At 36.3% G+C, this 19,441-nt stretch overlaps 4 protein-coding genes and 1 non-coding gene across 12 annotated transcripts in view; 2 read left to right on the forward strand and 3 right to left on the reverse strand.

Annotated features, from left to right (window-relative positions):
* The window catches only part of LOC127809105 (protein ANTI-SILENCING 1), a 42,301-nt gene extending 38,465 nt beyond the window's left edge, over positions 1–3,836 (forward strand). For all 8 annotated transcript variants that reach the window (XR_008025075.1, XR_008025078.1, XR_008025077.1 and 5 more), the window contains one exon: positions 3,596–3,836. The gene's annotated coding sequence lies outside the window, so the exon portion shown is untranslated. The remainder of the gene's footprint in view (positions 1–3,595) is intronic.
* Positions 3,837–5,030: 1,194 nt separating this feature from the next.
* Positions 5,031–7,706, reverse strand: LOC127809089 (putative pentatricopeptide repeat-containing protein At3g15130). Its single transcript, XM_052347782.1, has one exon. The coding sequence runs from the start codon at positions 7,704–7,706 to the stop codon at positions 5,622–5,624; it is 2,085 nt and encodes a 694-aa protein (XP_052203742.1). The 3' UTR covers positions 5,031–5,621.
* A 142-nt stretch (positions 7,707–7,848) lies between these two features.
* On the forward strand, positions 7,849–9,638 carry LOC127809138 (pentatricopeptide repeat-containing protein At2g20540). The gene has a single exon (XM_052347845.1). The coding sequence runs from the start codon at positions 7,849–7,851 to the stop codon at positions 9,466–9,468; it is 1,620 nt and encodes a 539-aa protein (XP_052203805.1). The 3' UTR covers positions 9,469–9,638.
* A 19-nt stretch (positions 9,639–9,657) lies between these two features.
* Positions 9,658–17,180, reverse strand: LOC127809145 (uncharacterized). Its single transcript, XM_052347857.1, has 2 exons — positions 16,672–17,180; positions 9,658–10,521 (listed from the first exon to the last, which is right to left on the reverse strand). The coding sequence occupies exons 1-2, from the start codon at positions 16,868–16,870 to the stop codon at positions 9,818–9,820; spliced, it is 903 nt and encodes a 300-aa protein (XP_052203817.1). The 5' UTR covers positions 16,871–17,180; the 3' UTR covers positions 9,658–9,817.
* A 357-nt stretch (positions 17,181–17,537) lies between these two features.
* Positions 17,538–17,621, reverse strand: TRNAL-CAA (transfer RNA leucine (anticodon CAA)). The gene has a single exon. It is a non-coding gene; the product is annotated as a tRNA-Leu (tRNA).
* Positions 17,622–19,441: the final 1,820 nt, after the last annotated feature.

Genomic DNA, 19,441 nt, shown 5'->3' on the forward strand with positions numbered 1-19,441 from the left:
CGCTGCGTCAGCATTTGGGTGGTTTGCCATGTTTTTGCATCTTCAAGGAAATTGCATGATTGTCATATATTACGCCCGTGTTTTGAATTCCTTCGAGATTTAATCATCATTGAACTTAATGCTATTTTTGGGAACTAGTATTTGTAGAAGGAAAAGAAAAGTGAAACAATGTTCTTATTTATATATGAAATTCATAGCCATCAATCTCATTATAACACATTGTTTCAGGTTCATCGTTATATCTTCTTTATAAAAAGGGTAAATTTCACTCAATAGTCTAGAGGTTTGATCAAAGGGCATCGACCACTCTTTTGTTTTTGAAAATAATATGGAATTCATATTGTTGAAAAATTGGACAAAAAGACCATTTTACCCTTCTCTTCCTCTTTGCCTCTCTCTCTCTCTCTCTCTCTCTGTGGCCAAACTTAGTGGTGGATGGTCTGCTAGTGAAAGGAGATGGCAAAGAAAGAAGAATGGGAGAAAAATAAAAATAAAGAAATTGTAGTCCACCATTGGTGAAATCCTATTGTTGGTGATAGGGTTTTGTGATGAACTTATCATGGAGAAGGAAAGGAGGAAGAGGAAGTGAAGTGAGATCTTGCTGGCTCTCTCTTCCTATGGTAGCTGCTAATGGCGACATTCTAAACTCCACTAGTAATGGTTAGATTTGGGTCTTTAATTTGTCGATGATGTACACTCTTTTGTAGCAACAACCAACCGTTGAAAGTGGCATGTTCTCCTTTAGCTCAGAGGGGCATTGATGGCTACTAGGGGGCAATTTGCCACCATCTTTACTTCTGGGTCTTGAAAGGAACCCAAATGGGGGTTGGGTTCGAGAGAGAAAGGGGGAAAAAGGAGGTAGAAGTGGGATGGCTAAGGCTTCTTAGCAATGAGGTAAAGAATAGAGAGAGCGAAATAGGGGAGAGAAATTTGAGGGTACATTGGCCTTTTTAAGAAGTTTAATGGTGGCAATGTAATGATAAGAGGGAAAGTTGTACAACCAATAAGGTGTAGGGAGATTTGTGTTATTTCCCAAAACACAAGGGTGATTGGTGCCTTTTTGTGAAATTTTAGGTTTTTATGTGGAATTTATCCTTTCAAAAAATATATAATCTAATTCATAAAATTTAGGAAAAAATACACATGGCACCCTTGAGGTTTAGGGTCATTGCAGGCAATACCCCTTTTCTTTTGATAAAATACGACTACCCTCAACCTTTAATACTATGTTGCAATTTTTCCTTATTTTCTAAATCAAATCCCCCCCCCCCCCCCCCCCCCCCCGGCGGGGGCGGGCACACACGTAAGCCCTCTCCCTCGCTTTGGAGCAGTCCTGTGATGGGGTTTCCTCATCATTGTAGAACATCACGATAGGGTGCAATGGATTTTTTTGTAATAAAAAAGAGAGAACTAGGGAGGAAAAGAGAAATGGCGACGACGATGATTGCCGCCTTTGGCAACAATGATAACGCTACAATGGTAGGTTAATGGGTGTTTCACTTTAATTGCTTCTCTCTTCACTCGGCATTATGACATGATGGACGACTTCCTCTCCAACCAATAGTAGTCCTCTCTCTCAAGTTGTTGGAGGGTCTTCTATTTTCAACGACGGTTGGGTCTTTAACTCCCAACGATCTCAAAGACGAGAACAAGAATTGTTCTCTGGTGGCTAATCTTCTTCAAACTAATAGAATAGATCAAGTACATTTAAAATACAAGAATCAAAAGATGAACAGGTAACAAAATGGACAATATCTAATTAACTCAATATTCATGTACCAGGAACATGTCTAGACCAACCAATACAAGAAGGTAGGAGGAATTGAGTAATCATAGCTGGATGGCATTTTAAGTGTTACTAAAATGGCTAGATCAACCAATGCTAGAAGCCTGTGCTACTAATTCTTTGTGCAGACTTCTTTTGCCAATTTTAAATGTTGACATCATCTATTGTAAGCTAAAATTACAACTTTTATGTCACATAACATTAATTAAATGATTTAAATCAAAAATTAAATTTAAATAAAATAAAAATAGTTCGACCAAAACCTTTCTAGTTCATGACAACTCCTCAGTGGAGAGGCTCACCAACTTTTGGTTCTCAAGAAAGAGAGAGGATGGGAATAAGGAGGATGACGAAGAAAAGTTCAAAGATGGATTTCCAAAAAACCTAGATTTGGAATCAACCCATATGACTTTTAAATCTAGGTTCATTCTTTGATTTAGCTTCGATCTTCAAACCCAAATGCGTTTGATCCGGACAGAACCTATATGGGCTTATTCTACTTTGCGTTTTTGTTCTAAACTGAACCATTTTTGATCATCTACGTTCTTCTTTGAGTATGTTCCAAAATGAATCGTCTTCGATCATCTGCATTTTTCTTTGGATTCATTCTAAAACAAACCATCTTTGATCATCTGGGTGTCATTCTTTTTTGAACCCATTTGGGCTTGTTCCAAGAAAGAACCCAACATTTGAGTTTGATATTGTCGCATTCCTAAGGTTACCTAGAGTTGAGACCGGAAATAGGGGGGAAATTGAACGAGAGAATTGAAATGAGGGAGAGAAATTAGTATAAAGGGAGGGAGAAATCAGAGAGAACCGAGAGAGGGATAGAGAGAATTAGAAGGAAAGGATTTTAATATCATTTTACATATATCCCATCCTCTTACTAATAGTTTTTTTATAGGCATAGTTGGTTGCTAATTGAATTCATAACAACATCCGTGTGCTCCTAATAAATTATTAAATATCTCGTAACAAATTATTATAACTTTATTACAATATTGCTCCTCTGTTACTTCTAAGGTCATGACAGATATAAACTCGTCTAGGTTTATTTCAAAACGAACCCAACATCAAGGATGGAAGATTGAACCTAACTTGGATGTTCGTCTTCATTGTCTTCTTGATTGAGGTTTTCCATCCTTCTTTTCCCTTTTTCTATGTGTTTCAAGATCCCATTGCTGATGGATTGTCTACGGGCCCTGCTTCCCTTCCTCTGGGGTTCCATAGAACCCATTGCCGATGGGTTGCCCACCAGGATAAGTGCTTTATCGTTTGAAACTCATGGGTTCTAGCTGATCATTGTTTTTTCATCTTCTTTTTAATTAAATAATTTAATTAAAGTTATATGATGCAAAACCATGTTGTTTTGGTTTAGAATAGACGGCATCTAACATTTAAAATCGACAATGGGGGTGTGTGTGTAAACATTGAAAACATATGGGCTTTTAGGGTTCATTTTAAAATATAGGAGATGTTTACGCATAAGAATCAAATAATAGGGGGTATTTTTGCAATTACTCTCTAGAATAATTTTTTTTTTTTTTTGGTCTTATGAGTAAAATTTTGAACTGAGATGATAATGGTAAATACTTTCCGGTACCGGTTGATATGTATGTTTAGTTTTATAGTGAAATGGGTGAGGTGCAAGATTTGTAATTTTTTATAAAATTGTCTATATAAATAAATAATTCTTTTGTGTTTTCCTTTGCTTGATTGATAATGGTATTGGTATTTTGGGACGGTAACCTTAGCCTTAATATAAGTTGCTACTTATGAATTCTGATTGGGGGTGTTTTGACTTGGCAGAAAGGACATGGGAACGAGCGGATAGTTGGTTGGAAAGGAAGAGACAAATTTTTGTTGTGAAAATTATATTCCAAAATCTAAAGCATGTGGCTGTCCTGTGGAATTGGATTTTTGTGAAGTTGATGGTCTCCAATTATTAAGAATCTCTTTTGTACATTTACAGCTTTTAGTACATTGATTGATAATCCAGAGTATCTTCCTATCCCATTCAAATACCAAATTTAGTTTTGATTTTTTCCAATTTGCCTCATTTTTTTTTTAACCAAAATAAGCTTTTTTTTCTAACTTATTTTTTTTAATAAAATAAGGGCAATTAAGGCTTATTACTAATTATTTAAATTAAATTGCAATTATTTTTCTTCAAGATGAATTTTTATTTTAAATTAATTGTTTTTTTACTTCTAATTTGAAAATATAATTGTAACCATCGTATTATCCTTGGGTGCGTTACATTATCTGTTAATTCTTGGTAATTTCGTCTTTTATTGTTCCTCGCATTTAAGGTTCTTGTTTTGATGCAAGATATTTTTTCATCAAAATGTAGAATTAACTTCAAAATTTTTAAGGTAGGTTTTAATATACCCGCACTTATTCATTTCTTGTCTCAAATTTTCAATTGAAATCTTAAAAAATTTGAGGCTATTTTTTCTCTTCTTTTCTTTTTTTCAAGTTGCCATTAAGAGTGCATCTAATGGGTAGATTTAAGTTGGTTCACTTGGACACATGTTAATAGACCAATAATATGCCAAATAAAATTTAAAAAATTTAATATTTAAAATATATGTCTAAAATTTTGTATTTGTCTTTTTGTTTCTACTCAAACAAATAATTGCTTCTCTATAAATTCTATTAAATAAAATTCTAAAAAGGTAGTCATCAGTGGATTAAAAAAAGTTGACGTCCCCCAAATTTCAATCACCTTTGCAACATTTGCCCTAAACCAATATGACCAAATGCTAAAGTTAGGAATATAATGCCTCTATAAAGATTTTTTGTTCTCACGTTTATGGTATATCAGTATTCGAACCTTAACTGTTACGATTTCTTAATTTATATTTTCTATTAGAATCAAGAGCAGCGGAGACATATGTGATGGAGTATCATAAAAAAAAAGAAAAAATTAGAAATATAACGTACGAACATATTAAAAAAATGATGTGAAACAGCAGTATTTTACTTTTATATGCAATTTGTATTTCAAAAATATAGATGTAATTTTTTAATGATTTGTTTTTGAATTTGTGTATAGGGGAATTTTGTAAAAAGCTTTTGTGGACACATCAAACCACTTTCTGCAATGCAAACTGAGCCACTTTGCAACTCATCAGAGATCTTTCTTTCTCTCTTCTTCATCCATATATATATATGTATGTGATCGATATATAGCTGAGATTTGCTGACTAAACATGATCGATCATCTTAATTGCTTCACCTGTACATCTAAGAAGCTTTCATCATATTGTTCAGCTAACAAAGAAACAAGTTATTGTGCAGCATTGTGGGGATATATATAGGACATGCAACATACAGGAGAAGTGAGTCTTGAGTGCTTTTTATTATTACATATAATATATATATATATATATGTATGTTGTTTACTTGGCATTCATTAGGAATAGCTCATCCTCATTGCATTGGGAATTCTTCAAACATCCTTTGATCTGATTCTGGTGTTCTTCTGTTCAGCTGCAAAATTTAGCTAGCTAGCCAATGTATTTTTGCGCATTCAGATCAGCATTCAATAATTCTGATTTGATGGAGGACCCGACCCCTCTTCATATCCAATAAAAGAGGAAAATTTTTGAGAAATAAGAAGCAATTTAACTTTCCCAATTACTCATGGGAAACTGTTTTGTTTTCTACTGCAAAGCTGAAAAATCTATCCATATTTTGCAATTTCCTACCAGAGAAACCAAATCTGCATTTTAATCCATACATCTGTGCGTTCTTGTGCAGTAGCATTTGAGAGAGAGAATTCAGAACAGCACCAATTGTAGATGCACATCCACTTAGGTAAGACACAGTCTCACCAATAATCTCCACACGAGCAGAGCCCATTCTCAAACTTGTGGAACCTGTTAGCATCCCTTACCATAAACACCTTCTTCAAAACCTTTGATAGGCCCTTGATGAACTCATGGCAATCCCCACAAACTCTCAAGTTCTTGAAAACTCGAACCACCGATCCCCCTTTGTTGATCCCACCACAAACCAAAGCCAACCCAATTGCCAACTTCTCACTGTGAAATCTCAAACTCTCTGCCTTTGACTCCTCGTCAACATCATGCAATGCATACCTCACTTCATATGCGTAACCCGCCTCTTCTTTTACCCTTCTCTCCATTTCCTTCAAAACTTTATGTATTTCTACTGTAAGTGGGTGCCTCTCATCTCCATTATAGAAAAAATGGACCTCCTTTTCGACCTCAACCCAACTGCATCCTGCTTCTTTCCTTAACCCCTTCGACTTCACTGACTCTCTCACTCTCTCGGCCTCTTTCCAGTGGCCTGCATTTGCATAGAGATTTGACAACATAACATAGTTGGCCGGATTGTCATCATCCAATCCTAGAAGTATCTCTCCTACTTCTCTACCGATTTCCAAGTCCCCATGTACTTTACAGGCATTAAGCAGTGTCTGCCATATCCCAACACTTGGTTTTAGGGGGATATTATGTGTACGTTGTTTGGCTTCTCTTAAGCACCCAGCTCGGCCAAGAAGATCAACCATGCAAGCATAGTGCTCTACATTAGGTTTGATTCGACGATCCTGACACAACCTTGAGAAGTATTGTTTACTCTCTTCAACAAGTCCAGAATGGCTACAAGCTGAGAGCACAGCCAGGTAAGTCACCCCATCAGGCTTGATATTATCTACCTGCATTTCCTCAAAGAGGCGAATTGCTTCTCTGCCGAGACCATGCCTTCCATATCCTGTAATCATAACTGTCCAAGAAACCACATTTCTTTCAGGCATTTCACTGAATTGCCTTTCTGCTTCCTCTGTTAACCCACACTTGAGATACATATCCATAATCGAATTGGCTACTGAGATGTCCAAACCGGATGGAACTTTGACCGTGTAACAATGGATCTGCTTCCCTTGCTCCACCAGAGCAAAATCAGCAAATATACCCATCATGCTTGAGAGAACAAACCCGTCTACCTGACTGCCACTCTCCCTGAGCCGCCTAAACAAATCCATGGCCTCCGTTAAGTTTCCTCCATGAGCGTAACCTAGAATTAGAGCACTCCAAGATATCACACTCTTCTGCTCAAGTTGGTTGAACACTTGATGTGCTTCAAACAAGCGCCCGTTTTTCGCATACAGATTAACAAGTGCACCTGCAACAGTTGCATGAACAGAAAATGGGAATCCTCTGGTGAGCAAATAAGCATGAACTTGAGTTCCTTCCCGAATTGCCCCAAGATCGTTGCAAGCTTTTAAAGTGCTTGTAAATGTGAAATCATCTGGCATTTCACCATGTTTTTGCATGTCCCGGAACAAAAATATGGACTCGTCACCCATTCCTACAAGGCCATATCCTGCCATCATCGCATTCCAACTTACAACATTTCTAAATGGCATTAGATCAAACACCTGTGCAGCCTCACTAATTCTGCCACATTTTGAGTACATATCCATAATCGAGTTGCCCACCACAGGGAACCATTCAAATCCAGTTCTAATGGCTGAGCCATGAATTTGCATCCCATTCTCAGCAATACTCAGAAACCCACACGCCTTAAAATTTGTTGAGAAAGTGAACTCATTGGGCTTGACATCAGACCCCCCCATTTGATGAAATAGCAATAACGATGCTTTTGGATTACCCTGTTGTAAGTGGCCACGCATCAAAGCCGTCCAAGAAACAACATTTCTTTCAAGCATTTTGTCAAACACATGGCAAGCCATGTCTAATCTACCACATTTCCCATACGTATATATAAGGTCATTGTTCAACATCATATCAGACCCGTATCCCATTTTCATTAAAGCACCATGGACTTGCTTTCCCTGTTCGCCTAACGCATCTTTTGCACAATCCTTCAGGAGCTTAGCCAATCTTTGCTTATCACTCATAATGAAGCAGAAATTTTGGTGCAACATAGTACCAAAGAACCACAGAATAAGTTCAGACTTGAGCAGCAATCTTCGCTGCACAATCTAACTGCACCTTCAGCTTTCAAACTTGAGGATACTAGTTGACAAGTTTTTCTAAATATTGTCGTGTACGCAGCTTAGATTGTTGATGACTGAGAAAATGGGTGTCCTGACTATTAGGGTTTTGGAAGACATGTTTGCACCTTTGTTGCAGAAGTGTGTTGAGATGGTAAGGTTGAAGAAAATACATGCCCAAATTTTCAAATTCTCGCTATCACAAAGCAGCTTCTTGGCGACAAAAATGGTGGACATATGTGATCAAAATGGAGAAGTAGAGTACGCAATTTTGCTCTTCAATCAGGTGGTCGAGCCAAATAGTTTCTTGTACAATGCAATGATTAGAGCTTATACGCATAGCCACTTATACACATCCACAATCAATGTTTACAAGCATATGTTGACAGACCCACAGGACAGAGACCCTGTTTTTCCCGACAAATTCACATACCCATCTGTGATTAAGTCCTGTGGAGGTCTTCTGTGCCTTCATCTAGGCAAGCAAGTTCACGGACATACATGTAAATTTGGGTTTAAGTCTAATACAGTGATTGAGAATTCATTGTTGGACATGTACGTTAAGTGTGAGAATCTGAGAGATGCACACAAGCTGTTTGAGGAAATGACTACAAGAGATGTTATTTCATGGAATAATCTGATCACTGGGCACATTAAATTAGGCCAGTTGAAAAGAGCAAGAGCATTGTTTGAGGAGATGCCAAGTAAGACAATTGTTTCTTGGACAGCAATGATTTCTGGGTACACCCGAGTTGGGTGTTATGCTGATGCTTTGGATGTCTTCAGGAGAATGCAAATGGAAGGAGTTAAACCGGACTGGGTCAGCTTGATTGCAATTTTGTCAGCATGTGCCAAGTTGGGAGCTCTTGAGCTTGGCAAATGGATTCACTTCTTTGCAGAGAGAAATGGGTATCTGCAGGAGACTTGTGTGTGTAATGCTCTGATTGAAATGTATGCAAAATGTGGGTGTGTGGGCCAAGCATGGCAGCTGTTTGATAAAATGCCTGAAAGAGATGTGATTTCTTGGGGTACAATGATTGGTGGGCTAGCAAATCATGGCAAGGCAAGAGAAGCAATTGAATTGTTTCAAGAGATGCAGAGAGCAAAGATTGTACCAAATCAGATCACTTATGTTGGGCTTCTATCTGCATGTGCACATGCAGGTTTTTTGGATGAGGGATTGACCTACTTCGAATCTATGAGAAAAGATTATGGTCTAGCGCCAGGAATTGAGCACTATGGTTGTTTGGTTGATCTTCTTGGTCGCACGGGTTGCCTTTATCGGGCGCTTGAACTAATAAAGAACATGCCAATTAAACCAGATTCAGCAATCTGGGGGTCTTTGCTGAGTTCTTGTAGAACTCACTGCAATCTTGAAGTAGCCGTTGTCGCGATGGAGCATCTTCTGGAGCTTGAACCAGATGACACGGGGAACTATGTCTTGCTTTCAAATATTTATGCTAGGGTGGGGAGATGGGATGGTGTGTCGAGGATAAGGAAGCTCATAAGAAGCAAGAGCATGAAGAAAACACCAGGGTGTAGCCTGATAGAAGTCAACAGTGTAGTCAAAGAATTTCGATCTGGGGATGATTCTAAATTATATTCAGAACAAATCTATTGGGTTCTAGAGCTATTGGCTTGGAATCAAAGCACATCTAGAAATTCCATTATTGAAAGTGAAAGCATGTTATAAGGTCCATGGAGTTTCAAATGAAAGTGAAACCAAGTTATAAAACCTGCACAAATCGAGCACTGTATTGAAGCCTGCAGGCTTGAATGAATACCATGCCTGTTCATAGCATTTTGATTCCCAAAACATCAGATGATTTGCAGCAATATGATTAAGGAAAGAGCCCCTCAGGACTAAATCAACACAAGTATGGAAATGTCAAATCATAGGAGTCACTCAAAATTGGAACCATGATTGAATAAGAACTGAATACAACTGAATAGAAGTCACTCAAAAGCAAATTGGCCTAGGTCATGAGTGGCCAAATCATAGAAGAGAATAGACTGATACATTATTAAGTAACTTCAACATTTTACCATCCAACTGTTTTGGCCATGGAGATACCACATATTACAATAATTGCATAGATACTAAAATCCATGAAAATTGAGCCCATTATGTTCTGCAACAGAAGACCTGTCTCCAGAGCCTTACCTACTTGGTCCACAAAACCATCTGCGCCAGGTGATGATTCATTATTTGCTTCCCCGTTATTTGCTTCTTGTTTAGTCTTTTCTGACCCTCTTTCTTTATCTAAAAGGAGCCGCGCAACCACAATTGATACATTGGTAATCAGAACCAGATAAAAAGGCCTGAAAAATATGGTGCTCTTTATAATGCGGCTTCCCAATATAGGAAATCCAACATAAGACAGTACCGCCAAGACAGCTGCTGCTACAGAACAATAAGTGCGGATCCTTGCTGAAGCTGCAATTGCAGAACTAATCTTATTGGAAGTAAAAAATTTATGGCGATGAACCTTTGGTTCAAGTTGATTATCTCTGACAGGAGTAGATTTCAATGAATCTTCTTGAACCAGGGGCACTGTATCAGATGATTGTTCTCCATGTTCGACTTCCTGAGAGGGAACTCTTGAAGCTTCAATGCTTGTCTCACATTTGCGCAAAATGGGTCCTGCTACATTTCCATCTTCATTTTCATTAACTCCAACAGATTCACCAACACATGCAGTTTGTCGTGCCAAAGAACGAGGGGCTTTATGATCATCAGTTGAAACTGCAATGTCAATATGATCAACGTCCCAACAAGTAACTATAGCAAAAATGGGTAAAGCTGGTGAAGAATAGAAATATGCAAGAGGATGGGACTCAAACCAACTCCATTAGTCCTACTCTTTTTTTTTCCCTTTCAGCAAGTAAACTCAAGGTAATATAATAACTAAAGCACGAAGAATTCAATATTCATCCCAGATCAAAACATAAAATTGATTTCCTGCTACTTATCTGCTACACACATAGTCAAACACCCAAAAAAATGGGAAAAGTACCTGTCATATGTACAAGTATAATTGTACTGCAGCAAGACACATCTTCCAAATTGCAACTAAACGGCATACAGGTAGTTAGACAGTACGTCCAGAAACCTCAGTTATCAAAATTCAAACTTCGCCCAAAACACATAATATCTGAAGAAACTTAAAGTTGGTCATATTTTGCACATCTAAAATGTTTCATAGCCCAAAATTCCATACCATAACAGAGTTAATCTTATAGCCATCTAATAAAATTTTCCTTTCAACTTTAATGAGATTTTACTGCAACATACCATGTGGGAAGCACTTATCCATTTTAACCATTTTGCCTTAATTTTAAGAGTAACATCCTCAATAATTTGTCCATCTTTTTGAACTATTGATCCAAAATATCAAAATTCATCTTTTATTGTAATGATTTGTCACCAAACCTCATCCACACTTAAATTTTTCACTAAACTAACATCATAAATTTGATTTTTGATTTGCTAAACTTAAAAGCCTTTAAATTCTGAAGTGTCCTTATATATCTCAAGTTTAGTGTTCATTTCTTATTTTGCCATATCCACAAAGACAATGTCATCTACAAATAAAATATACCATGGCACCTCTGCTTGGAAGTGTTTAGCAGTTCACCCAGCGCTAGAGCAAAGATATAAGGGTGTCATGTATTAACTTGTAAGGGGAGCTAGCTGTAATTAGAGATAGTAAAGGGGTAAAATAAAACAGTATAATGGTAGCTAGCTGTGAGGGTTGTACTTAATTAGTTGCTGCATTAGCAGCAGGTACATTCTCGTGCACATGTAGGTGGTTACAGCACATGGGAGGTTAAGAATACAGCTATATATAGTGCTGAATTCTCTCCCATGGAGATATGGAAAATCTGAGGATCTTTTGATCTCCATCTCTCTCTCTCTCTCTCTCTCTCTCTCTCTCTCTCTCTCTCATTCCTCTCCCTTATTTCTGCATTCTCTCTCTCTCTCTCTCTCTCTCTCTCTCAATTTCTTTCATCATCTGAATTTTACTGTTGATCGAGAACCATTGTCCGCCTTGAGAAGCTGACAAAGGGCTCAATGCAATTGCTATGATCCAATTGAAATTGGGAAAGTCTCAATATCTCCTCCACATATTTTAACACATATTTATGCTCTGTAATACATGTCTGGGAATATCATGATAACTTTTTCTAAATTTATAAACACCATACGTAAATCTTTTTGTTTATCTCTAAACCTTTCTATCAGGCATCTCAACAAGTAAATAGATTCCCTAGTTGACCTACCAGGCATGAAACTAAATTGATTTTCAAACACCATGGTTCTTTTCTTAACCTTTCCTCAATCAACCTTCTCAAAGTTTCATAGCGTTGTTCATTAGTTTGATCACACTAATTTTCACAACTTTGACTATTCTTTTGTTTTTATAAATAGACATTAGCCATTTCCATTCATTAGGAATCCCCTATGATTGAAGAATTAGGTTAAATAATTTCATTATCCACAAAATACCTTCTCCCATGCATTTATGTCCTCTATTGAAATATTATTCAATCCAATTGTTTTACCCTTTTTCATCTTTTTTATGGCTTGCTTCACTTCTTTCGGATAAATAAGTCTTCCTATCTTTTCTAGACTCACTTAAGATATCCTATGTAATACTTATTTCTCCACATTCAGGATTCATTGAATAGCTTTGAAAATACTCATTGATTGTCCCCTCATTTACCATTACCTTTAGGTAATCATCTTCATAAAATTTTAACGTTTCCTCACTAATAACCTTTTTGGTCTTGATTTTTTTAAATACCTTCTCACTTCACCACCATAGCTCCTTTTGGTCTAGAGCTCTTCCTTTTGACTCCCTAAGAACAATTCTTGCTGTTTCAAATAATAGTAGTTATGTTATTCCATACTAAATTTGTCTCTCCTTTCACAATTCAATATTTTCAGTCATTTTTTTCTTGAAAATGACTAGTATTTTGCCTTTAAATCCCACCGTTTGATTCTTCGGTCTTGCTTTTCATCATCTTTCCTTCTCAACTTTGGAAATGAAAGTCAATAAATCCATCTTGAGTGGTTAGGTACTTTCCTGATATAACATACCAGCAGGATTATTAATTTACAATGATCCTCAAACATACTTCTTTTTCATTCAAATTTGAAAACAGAATCCATGTAACCGATCCTACCTAGTGAGATTAAGGCCTAATATATTGCTATTGTTGTAGACAAAATTAAAACAAAAAATTCAAAATGAACACAGAAAACAATTACTTAAAATTAACAATAAATTCAAACGGGCCCCTAATAATCCTTTTACCTGTCCAGAACCTCATTTATTTGAATCTCCTGAAAGAGAACAAATCCACAACAATGTTGAAAAGCTTTCATAAGTTATTATACCACCATGATAATTACACTATGGTGTAGTATGGTTAGACTCTGTAGCTTCAAGCAAATTCTCCGTCTTTCTTAAACCCAGCTAATACTACAATAATAAATCACCATAAAAATGCATTCAAAATAGTGGAAAACAGCACAGCTGGGCCATCATTTTATGCAACTGTAAATGTTTTTTGTACCAGGAGAAGTGGTCAACTTATAAGGCAACTGTCTACCGCAATACAAATAAATGTGGAAGTTAGATCAGTACATGAGTTGACCCCCTTGTAGCATTTTCATAATAATATCTACTCATTGAAAAAAAAAAATATAGGCCCATACACAGACTACCCTTGGCAACAATCCAAAGACAGGATCATTTCAGATGATGAGGAACAACTTGAAACAATATCTTGGACTTTCTACCAAATTGGGTTAAAATTAAAAATCTAGAAAACTTTAGGAAGTGAAAATGGAGGTATTCATGAGATTTTGTTGCAATGCAGGCCTTCCAATACTGTGTTGGGACTTGAAAAATAGTTATTTCTAGATCATATTACATATCTTAGATCATTTTAAAAAGAAAAAATTCCAATAAGCACCCCTAAGGTTTGCTCTTGCCCTAATTGCAAAAAGTACCCTCACACTTTGGAAATGGTAGAGACCACATCTACAATTAAAAATTAGTGCAAATTGGCAATTTCAACCCTGGGTTTCTCTCTCTCTCTCTCTCTCTCAATGAAAATATATGTTTTTTATTTGACAAAAATATATTGAAAATTTAATTCTAAACCTAAAATATATTTTTAAATTACAAAAAGTATATTTTAATTACAAGATATTTTTCTATTCTTTACCTAAATCTATATATATAAATTTTACTTGAAAAAAATATATTTAGAAAATCTAATTCAAAGCTAAAGTATATATCTAAAAATATATTTTATAATTACAAAAATAAATTATAAACAACAACATATCTAGCCTTTATCCCACTATGTGAGGTCGGCTACATGAATTCTAAACTTCCATGTATTTCTGTCTTTTGTCATATTTTCATTTAGACTCATACACTTCATATCAAACTTTAATGTCTCTCCCAAAGTCTTCTTGGGGCTACCTCTATCTCTTTTTTTGACTAATTATTCCATTTCAGCAACTCTCCTCACATGAGCGTTTCTTGATCTTCTTCTCACATGACCAAACCATCTTAGTTTAATCTCTCTCATCTTCTCCTCGATTGACACTACTCCTACCTTATTACAAATAACCTCATTTCTAATTTTATATTTTCTTGTATGATCACACATCCATCTTAGCATTCTCATCTCCGCTACACTCGTCTTTTGCTCATACTAATATTTGACTGCCCAACATTCTGAGGCATAAAACAAAACTGGTCTTAAAGTTGTCCTATAAAATTTTCCTTTCAATTTTAATGGGATTTTACCATCACATAACACCCCCGATACATTTCTCCATTTTAGCCAACCTGCCTTAATTCTATGCGTGACATCCTCGTGAATTTCTCCATCTTTTTGAATCACTGATCCCAAATATCGAAAATAATCTTTTCTTTGTATGATTTGGTCTTCCAATTTTATTATAACATCCTCCACTCTTGCATTTTTACTAAATTTACATTCCATATATTATGTTTTCCTTCTACTTAATTTAAATCCCTTAAATTCTAAATTGTTTCTCCACAACTCAAGTTTAGTGTTCACTCCCTCTTTTGTTTCATTCACCAACACTATGTCATCTGCAAATAGCATACACCATGGCACCTCTGTCTGAAGGTGTTTAGTGAGTTCATCCATTACTAAAACAAATAAGTATGGACTTAGTGCAAAACATTGATGCAGTCACATTGTAATTTTAAACAGTTAAGTATCCCCTTCGCATGTTCTAACTCTTGTCTCTGAACTGTGATACATGTCCTTAAGAACTTGTACATATGCTATTCGAACTCCTTTCTTCTCTAAAACCCTCCATAATAGAAAATATATTTTTATATTACAGAAATATATTTTAATTAAAAATATTTTCTAATGTTTATATATAAACTAAAAAATATATGTAAACACATTTTATATGAGACTATTATATGTTATTTTTGTATGAAAATTAAAAAAGAAAAAAGCTCCAGCCGCCTTCGTCAAATCTAAACCCCATCTCTAGGGTTTGTTGATTGAATGGACCACAGAAGAGGATGGGGGGAACCCCATTGTGGTTTCAAATTCATCCTAGCACAATGTTGGGTTCATCCCCAGCAATGAACTCAACATTGCTGGAGATAGAAGGGGAGAAAGAGGGAGGAGAGTCGTCGTTTCCACTGCCACTATTGCTGGAGAAGGAATGAGAGAAAGTGTTGGTGGAGAGAGAGAGGGGGTAGATGAGGCCGCTTTGGGCATTTTAAAAGCCATTATCAACTAGCACAAGAAAAGTGATGCAAGGTTTGTCAAGTCAATGGAGGTCACTTCTATTTTCAGGCATACCAACTGCTTTTAAGCCAAACCTCAGGAGTGCCCAGTGTATTTTACCCCTTACAAAAAGGAATCGGAGATTATTGTGTGTATTAGTCATAGAATTAGATTAGCATAACTAAAGTAGAAAATGCGCCTTTTAAAAAATCATAAAATCCCTTTTACCATAAAAGAAAATTTGTATAGAATTGCTGTGAGACCATCTTTGTAATATGACCAAGAATGTTGGGTGGTTGCATGCTACCATTGCGCAAAAAATGAATTGAAATAAAAATATTACAATGGATGTGCAACCATACAAAAAAAAAGGACAAAAAGTAGAAAAAAAGATAAACATAATAAGGTTGAGGCAATGCCTATTAAAAACAAAATGTAGGAGGCACAATTAAGATGGTGAGAAGACAACAAATAGATGCAGCCATTAGGAGCATGGATCCTGTGAAAGAAACTTAGAGCAAAAGTCACCAGGAAATAGCAATGAAAAATTAGTGAGAAGCGCTAAGTCGCTTGCACATGACATGTAATATTAATGGCTTTGTAGAAGCTACGGCCCTGAATATAGATGATTGGAGAGCTAGATTTCATATATTCAACCCCGCCCCGCTCTCCAAATGGGATTAAGGTTTCAAGATAATAATCACCAAGAAAACAAATTGAAGTTTAGGATTCCAATTTATAAGCATGAATTGCGTATCTAAAAGCCAACCCAAATCATGCACCGCCCAGAAAGAAACCCCATATAATTTCTCTCGACAGGGTCGTGAAAACACCATTCTTTCGATCAACAAAATCATACAAAGATTCATCCACAGATTACCCTACAATACCCAAATGGGAAAGTGCCATAAAGAAATATATATATATATATATATCCACTTGGAAAATTAAACTATGAACCTGACATACAATTACACAATCATATGCGGATAGAAATATAAACACAGAGATCAAAAGCCACAAAGGAAAGCGCGGGCGCGCGCACACGCGCACACACACATATATATGGGGAGAGAGAGAGATGGAATACCAATGGGTTGAAACAAAAGTTCGTCAGTGCTTTGGGCTATGACCGGGGGACAAGAGGCGGTGTGGGAATGATGCGATTCAGGTGGAGGCGGAGAAGAAGGAGGAGGAAGGGTTTGGATCCGGCCAGTGATGAGGGCCAAGCGGTCCTGTCCTCTCTCGGCGATGCGACGTCGTCTGTCCTGTCTGCCGCTCGTCGACATCCTCCTCGGGCTCTCGCCTTAAATCCAACAAACAAACAAACAACAAAATTCAAAACGAAGAAGAAAAAACGAAGAGAAGATTCCTCATTCCCTCGCTCTGAATCTCTCTATCTCTTTGTGTCTCTGTCTCTGTCTAAAAAATTGGGGATTTGGTTCTTCTATACATAACGCGGCGACGTGATGTTTCTTGTTCTGGTCCAACAGCGAGAATATCCTCCTCCTCTTTCCTCTTCCTCTTCTTCTCCTTCTTCTCCTGAGGATGGATGGATGGATGGCTCCCACACTTTGCGCCGCCGCCTCCTCTCTTCCCCCATTTTATTCGCATCGCACCCCCACCCCCACTTTTATCATTAATTTATTATTATTATTTTACAAATTCTATAACGAAAATGAGAAGATAATAAAATGAATTTATTTTTACATAAGTTTCTGTCTGGGGTTAAATCAAATCTTCATTCCTTTTTGACATTTTTGCATATTATTATGATTACTACCGATCCAAATTAAGATTAACATTAAGTGGGTGTTTTTCTTAATTTATATTATTATTATTATTATATATAAAAGCTTATTTTAAATTTTTAAATGAGACATTTCGTTCTTAATTTTTTTTTTTTAAAAAAAAGAAACTATTAACTATTAAATAACTTTAAAGTAGAAAAAATAATGTCAGAAGTGGGATTTGAACCCACGCCCTCTCACGAAGACCAGAACTTGAGTCTGGCGCCTTAGACCACTCGGCCATCCTGACATGCTTATGCCTTTGCTTTGGCAAATTTCGTCTTTACCTCCCGTAGAAGTAGGGGCGGATCCCCCAATTAACAGTGTGGTGGGCTGAGCTGGATTGGGTTGGGTTGGACTGGGTTGGAGGTGTGCTAAAGTAAATCTGGATTGGGCTTTTAGCTTAAAATTTTAATTTTTTTGGGCTCATATTTAAATCTGCCCGTGCGTAGAAATATCACCTACGCTTGTATTGTGACTCTTTTATTTGGGATCAAAAGCTGAAATCTTTCGCCTTAAAAGTCTTCGTAACTTAAGTCCAAAATTTCTATATGAGAGGTTAATTAAGGAATCCAATAACGAGATTAGAATACAAAATTCCTAACCAACTATATAGTAATTAAAATCTAAAATTCTTTGAAATCAACTCGTAATCGATCTTTAACCATTGGGCTAATCCCGTGGGGCTTGACTCCCTTTATTTATTTCAACTATTTTCTTGTTCTTGGCTGCTTTTGAGTTGGTTTGCTATTGGTGGCATATAATGAATAAAGATTTATTTAAAGAATAATGATAGGATGTACATAACACAATTAATTAATTACATTTGAGTCTCTTTTTGCATCCGAATATTAATTAGCTCCAAGCCAGCCAAACTGGATGTTGGGGGAGGACCCATCACCCATCTGTCCTTTTACTCTTCCCTGCTCTCCAATAAATTTATTCATGAATCTAAGTTTGTTTATTCAACTTAAAACACAAATAATAACAAGTATTTGATTAACATTCATCTTTCTTCATTCTTTCCTTAACCCAAAACCTAAATTTATTGTGCCACGAATAGGTAAAATTAATTAATAAAATCACATTTAAAAATATTTGATCATACCTACCCATAAAAATAAAATTAATAAGAAGATATTCGAATCCCATAATAAAGACTTAACGGACAACCGTACCTTATAAAATATCGAAATAATATAAAGCGTGACATGTGGGTTGATTATATTAATTTAGTAAACAGTGACGGAACTTTTGGTAAATTGTGATGTAACGAGGCCAATTAATAAAACGATAAATGAGGATTAAGTAATGCGCAAGTCCTTGTCCAGTGTCCACCGTTGGGGTCGGGGCTGGGCAATTCCACACACCCTTTTTTTATTATTATTATTATTTTTATTGGAGGTGTCTAAATTTCGTCTCATTAATTTTTACAGGCGCATGACTTTTTTCACCACTACAAGTAAATTCGAATACGAACATAATTTATATATATTTAAAATTAGATATTTAAAATAGGTTATATAAAACTTAAATCTTTCAATAAATTTCTATATTGATTTAAATCTTAATATTTTATATAAAATTTTAAGTATTTTTATCAGTGCACCATATTTGTGAGAAATTTTAGACAGAAAAGTCTAGAAAACCCGACGAGCTTATCGACTGAGTTATAGAAAGGGAATAAAAAGATGAAATTACCTCCACCCACTTTATAAATTTGTAAAATGGGCCACTGTTGCTCTCTCCTTGCTCGCTTATCTCGCTTTCATAGTTGCTGCCCTCACCTCATCGTCGCACCTCGTTGTCATGCCGTTATCACCTCGGTGTCCTCGCCTCGTTTTCGTCACCTTGCTACCATAACCATCTCGTCTTGCCGAGGTAAGGGCATTGAGGCACGACAGCATCGAGATGCGACAACAAGACGATAGTCATGGAAAGGAGAAGAGCGAGCAAAGAAAGAGTATCAGTGACTCACTTTACAAATTTGTAAAGTAGGAGGGGATAATTTTATTTTTTTACTTCTCTTTTGTAAGGGACTCAATAAATTTGTCGAGTCAGGTAGAACAA

The sequence above is a fragment of the Diospyros lotus genome, chromosome 1, assembly GCF_014633365.1.
Source record: "Diospyros lotus cultivar Yz01 chromosome 1, ASM1463336v1, whole genome shotgun sequence".
NCBI lineage: Eukaryota > Viridiplantae > Streptophyta > Magnoliopsida > Ericales > Ebenaceae > Diospyros > Diospyros lotus.